This window comes from Solanum lycopersicum, chromosome 11 (genome assembly GCF_036512215.1).
Source record: "Solanum lycopersicum chromosome 11, SLM_r2.1".
Lineage (NCBI taxonomy): Eukaryota > Viridiplantae > Streptophyta > Magnoliopsida > Solanales > Solanaceae > Solanum > Solanum lycopersicum.
This window is the reverse complement of record NC_090810.1, coordinates 25,206,840-25,213,222: the sequence shown is the minus strand read 5'-3', so window position 1 is coordinate 25,213,222 and position 6,383 is coordinate 25,206,840. Positions and strand designations below refer to the sequence as shown.

Here is a 6,383-nt window from a genome sequence, read left to right as displayed (position 1 = left end):
TTAAGGAAAGTTTGTCCAAAAAACACGGCTTCAATCAACGACACCACCGATGGTCCATTTATGGAACGACGGACCGTCGACTGACTCTGTTGGTCCATACTTAACATCTTTTCAAAGACTGCACGTTGCACCTTCTCTGATCCAATCGATCGACCATCGGCGCGGTCCGTCGATTAACTTACGGTTCGTCGATGCCTCAGGTACTGGAGCAGTATGTGATCTCATCAAGGATTTGTGAGGATAGTCCATCGATTAGTCAATAGACTGTTGATCCTTCCGTAGCCCCACACTAAGTCAGAATTTCCCGAGTTGCTTCGAGATGCTCTTGAACCTCCAGTCGACAATCACCACATAAGATCGATCGATGGGACGATGAGCCGTCAATGGCTTCATGGGTCACTTTTGCACTGATTTTTGCACATCCTTCTGCTTTTCTATTTTGGACAACTTTCCTGCAAAACACTGATAAAACACATTCAAATTACCACAATAAGGACCTAGAACACACACACTAAGCCTAAGGAAAAAGCATTGAAAGTATGGTGAAATCACGATACATCAACACTCTCAACTTAAATTCGTTGTTTGTCCTCAAGAGATGCAATATGACTCAACACAACACCTTGTACAAAAGTATCCTCTTTGAAGCTTTCGCAATCATATGGCTATGAATTTTGAATTTTGTTACTGCTTTAGTGCATGCTTTTACTCTCGCCATAGGCTTGCCCCTATTTTCACTGCTTAAGTTCACCAATTAGACTCTTAGGATCACGATAGGACTTTCTTGGCTTGTAACATGGGCTCTGGGTCAGGGTTGATATATATACACATTTTAGTGACTTGTGGCCCTCCTTGACATTACGGCTAAATGTCCTACCTCTTTGATTGTCTATTGTGCCTACTATTCCTTTTCTTATACTATTTGCCTTGTTTTCTCTTTTCTTCTCATTTTGTGAAAATGACAATTACTACTTTTTTCTTAATTACTTCTTTTATATTCTTTTTTTTTCTTTGATAATGGCTTTGAGTGAGTCACTTCTCTTATTCACTCTTTCTTTTCTTTTTTCCCCTTATTAATCCTTTCATCCCCATTTTTCGGGACATTTCTCATAATAGCCACCCTCAACTTATGGCTTTGCCATGAATCAAGGTACACAATACCCAAGATTGGGTCAGGGCCAAGACGAGGTCAGTTTCTGCACTAGCCACCCTCTACTTATGCTTTTGGCCTAAGTTGAGGTGCACATGTCCAAAGAAGGACCATGGCCAATACATTATACCCAGGGAAGATGAGTTGGGGTAGAAAAGAAAGGTCAATTGTAAGCTCAAAATATTTTGATAAAAAGGGATCAATTTCATTTGGTTTTCTTTTATTTAGGCTAAAGATTAAATAGGGGCCTATGATCCTGTCCTAAATGTCTAACACAGATTTCTTTTTGCAGGACTAATTGGGCATGTTCTAGCTAGGTACCAACAGAACAATTAACTTTCCTCACACTCTCTTAACACCTCATTACCCTATCAAATTATCAGACACATAGTTCGAGTATTAGATTGAGGGTCATGCAATAGTGCATCTCTATGTCATGCTTAGAGCCAACACATTAAACATTCATTATGCCTAATCATTAAAGCATTCTCTTTGGAACAGGATATCATTAATATTTAGCCATCATGCTTCACATTTCACATTCATACTTTGTAAAAGATACTACACAGCCGGTTCAACAGTAAACTAACAAGTCTCTTTGGGCAAAACAACACATGCAAGAACACCACCAAGAGAGGATCGTGAGTTGGGTTACTCAGACTTCACCCTAACATTCACTTTCCATTTACCCCACCCCCAACAAAAATATGCAATTGTCCCCAATGCATAAAAAATAAAGAAAAGGTGGCAGCTGAATCAAACTTGAGGTGCATAGCGCCGAAGATCAACATGCCGGTGGGTTTGGTTTCTGGAAACCCGCACCCTCATTAGGGCCGCAATCAGTGGTGCCCACATCAAGATCTGCACCCTCATTGGTGGTCCTCTCAACATCCTCCAATCTAGAGGTAGACACCCGAGCATCTAACTCGCTGGCCCTCATCTGACGAGCCCCCTCATCCAGCAATGACGCTCTCCTTGAAACCTATAAATTTGTGCGCTCATTCTTCCGAGCTCGAGCCTCTTCACTCTCACTGGTGCAGCTGGACCGGTGCCTCTTTGCATGCTCACATGGCGGGGGTAGCGATGCAGTAGTGGTAGTGAATAGTGCAGTCAGCACTGTATCCTCCGCAAGCTCCGCGGGTGTGGACTTAGGCTCGGGCCCTCAAATCTAGTATAGCACCAACATCAGCCCGCAGACTCGCCACAGCTGCCTGAAGAATGTCAAATCAATGGTGGGGGCTGGGCGTGTTAGGACTCTAAACTCAAAAGCATCGAGGCGCTGGTGGGCCGCCTGAATCTTCCTCTCCGTGTGCTGGGCAACCTTCTTCTCAATCCGATCCTCATCCTCGACAATGGACTTCTGCATCAAAGGTTGGATGTGATGCAGCAAGGTGGCCATTTGGGCCTCAGACTTCTGGACCCTAGCAATTGGACCCTGTGCTGCTAGAGGTGGGGAAGACCGTGAGGAACTAGGCGCCAGAGTTGTGCCAGTGGAAAACTCTTCCAGAGTAGCATCAGTATCCGCCAAGTTCTAACCTAGTGGATAAACATCTACTCTAGGTCCACATCGTGGTGCCGCCACATTGGCCTCATCCTGAATGAGACCGATATCAACTGTCTCGATAGAAGTACGGAGGACATCTTTATGCCAAATGGGCACTCCTACATCCCCACACAGCTAGAAAATCGTACATGGAAACGGGTAAGTGATAGAGGCCTTAAAAGCCCTCTCGTGGATGACAGAGATCAACAACCTGGCGAAATCAACCTCCAAACCTCTACCAAAGCTGCTACCAATACCGCTCTATCCCAAGTATTAACATTATCTGCATCCATGGGGGATAGGCAATGACGGACTAAAAGCTAGAAAAACTTGGCCGGGAATGTTAAGTTGGCCTTCTTGATAAGGCCTCTGGGGTCCGTAACCCAATCTGATCCCTCACCATCAATGGAGAGCCGTTGTGCAATCCACCGCTTGGTGGACTCTCTCAAATCTCTACTCCACTGAAAATGACCACCATTCGCCATGTCCCACCAGTAGTCGAACTCAGGGGTGAGGGGAACCCTCGCGGCATCAGTGTCCCTACGATATAGGAAACGACGGATGGCAGGACAAGATACATCCACCTGTCAGCCTCGATCACGAACATCTGCAAGCGGTGCCTATTTGGCAAGGTTAGATCGCCTGTCCAAAGGACCTCAGAGAGCCGCCACGTAAGAGGCGTAGAACTCTCGCACCATCTCCTCACTGTAAGGCCTCACACTCCTACCCATCCACTCAAGTCAGTGATGGGTAAACAAATCCTGTACTGCAGGGACGTGTGGCAGGACAAGATATATCCACCTGGCAGCCTCGATCACAAACATCTGCAAGCGGTGCCTATTTGGTAAGGTTAGACTGTCTGTCCAAAGGACCTCGGAGAGCCTCCAAATAAGAGGCGTAGAACTCTCGCACCATCTCCTCACTGTAAGGCCTCACACTCCTAACGGTCCACTCAAGTCAGTGATGGGTAAACAAATCCTGTACTATAGGGACGTGTGGAGGCTCTCTGTAAGAACCCTTCACTCAACTGTGAGCAGTCGAGACATCACCCCATTTTCATTCAGCATCTTGGAATCCATGTAAACCTGGTACTAACAATCTATGCACCACCGGTTGGCTCATCAGCGATCAATGCAGGGACCTCATGTTGGCATGTCGGAGCAGACTCAGAAATCTAGGACTTAGTAGATGAGGCATTTCAGGCAGGCTTGGTTGGGAGAGCGGCTCCGTGAGATCCAGAACCGGAGGTAGTGGACTCATTCGACCCTGTAGAGTGGGATAAATTAGAACCAAAGGCTTCCTTGGAGCCAGATGCTCCCTCACAACCCAAGGCAGACTTAGAAGGTGTGCCGGTCAGTATGCGCTCCTCATCAGACAGGGAGGTAGTGAGTACACTGGTCTCCACCTTCTAGGGCGTGCCCCGAGTGGCTCTAGCAGCAGGTGTCGGAATTTTGGTGCCTAGGGGAACATACTCAGTATCACGCTCATCATCGGACGAGCCAATCAGGACCCGGGATGGTGCCACAAACTTAGACCGTTCGGTGGAAACTTAGCAAATTTTAGAAGTCACAAGTCCACAGAACTTGCATTTAGAAACGACAAATGTGCAAAATGGCCCGTCGATCAATCAACGGACCATAGTCCACTTCCTTCATCACATAGTTAGGCAAATACTGGGTTCAGCTATCAACTGACCCCATTGATGGTCCTTCAATCGACCGACAATCCGTAGACAAGGTCTCGTACTATTGGTCAGAGATAGGTTCTTTCAGACATTCATTGCACCCCTCACTTGGAAAATTTCAAGCATATATCAAGACACACAACATGCAGTAACAATCAGCAAAAAACTTCGTCATTCCTAGAGCTTCGATTTTGCAAATTCCGATCCTCGATTCTAAGAGATTAACAAGCCCTAAGTCGGAAAAACAACAAGCAACTAGACGGTACACTGATTTCACCCCCAACCCATTCAATTTCTATCATTCTAAGGGACATGGAACCCAATTTTGACAAGTTTAACATTCAATTATTTTCCTAAGTCAAGATCCACATACAACAAATCTAATTCAACAAGCAAATGAACAAGAATTCATAGAGCAAAGGAACATGAAATACCTGAGAGTTGTAGTGGAGTGAAGTAAGTGAGTGATCTTGCAACAACAATCCTACGAGCCCGCCTTCAAACACCGAGCAGAGAAGTAATAAAAATGGAGGAAGACTTGGAGACTAGGGTTTTGGGATTTCTGAGAGTTTGGGGAATTGGTAATCATAAGGGAATTTGAGTGGGTGATTGTGAGAGTTTAGTGGGGAGTTAAGGGAATGAAGGAGGGTAACGGTTGGGGGGAATTTGAAATGGTGTGGGAGGGTAAATGAACAATTATAATTTTATATAGCGGTTGGGTCTGGTTTGGTCACAGGATTTTGTGAACTGACGGTACCCCATTGACGGACCGTAAGTGAAGAGACAGTCAATCGATGGGTCCATTGGTTGTGACCTAACTTACACAGAAATTTAAAATCATACATGGGACCTACAAAACCTCGATGGTCTGTCGATGTAACGACGGCCCCTCGATGGATCCGTAGATCTGCACACCAGACCAAATTTCTGCAGAATTCTTGTGGTTTGGTCCCTGCACATTTAGCACCCATTAAGCCATTCTTTTCTTGTTTTCTGGACACTTTTTAGACATGAACCCTAAACTACTCTCTAGCCAACAGACTAAAAACTATAAAAGAAAATTACACATTACATTGAGTAAATCAAAATGAAACGAAATAAATACAACTATTCCTACAAGGAAAAGAAAAACATATTGTTGGCTAGAGGATACACATTGAGTTGCCTCACAAGAAGCGCTTAATTTAACGTCGCGGCATGATGCAAGACCCTTGATTACTCAGACTTCATCAAAGTAATATGCCTCAACCACTTCATGGGCACTCTCCGCATGCCCAATGTTGATCTTGATTCTCTGCTTGTTGACCGTGAACCTTGCACCCTCCTTGTTTTCCAACTCAACCGCTCCATGTGGGAACACTTTAGTGATCAAGAATGGTCCAATCCATTTGGACTTGAGTTTTCCCGAAAACAAGCACAGCCTAGAGTTAAACAGAAGCACCAAATCCCCATCTACAAATTCACGCTTCTCAATCTTTTGGTCATGGTACTTCTTCATCTTTTCATTGTAGAGAGCCAAAATTTCATATGCTTTTAGGAGAAACTCATCAAGCTCATTCAACCCATTAAGTCTCTGATCCACTGCTTCATTCCAATCAATCTTAAATTTCTTCATCGCCCACATAACCTTGTGCTCTAACTCAACCAGCAAGTGACAAGCTTTCCCATATACAAGTTGGTACGGAGACATACCTATGGGAGTTTTGAATGCTGTCCGGTAAGCCCACAGAGAATCATCAAGCCTCCATGACCAATCCGTTCGATTAGCATTCGCCTTTTTCGACATGATCTGCTTGATTTCTCTATTGAACACCTCAACTTGCCCACTAGTTTGCGGATGGTATGGAGTGGCGACATTGTGGCGAACCCCATATTTCTCCAAGACCCTTTGAACAACTTGTTGCAAAAGTGGGACCCCCCATCACTGATAATAGCCATAGGTGTGCCAAATCTGGAAAATATGTTCTTTTTCAAGAAAGCGGTGACACTCTTCCTTTCATTGTTGG

At 44.9% G+C, this 6,383-nt stretch overlaps 1 protein-coding gene across 1 annotated transcript; it reads right to left on the bottom strand.

Moving 5' to 3' along the window:
• Positions 1-5,596: 5,596 nt before the first annotated feature.
• On the bottom strand, positions 5,597-6,163 carry LOC138339324 (uncharacterized). Its single transcript, XM_069290916.1, has one exon. The coding sequence runs from the start codon at positions 6,161-6,163 to the stop codon at positions 5,597-5,599; it is 567 nt and encodes a 188-aa protein (XP_069147017.1).
• Positions 6,164-6,383: the final 220 nt, after the last annotated feature.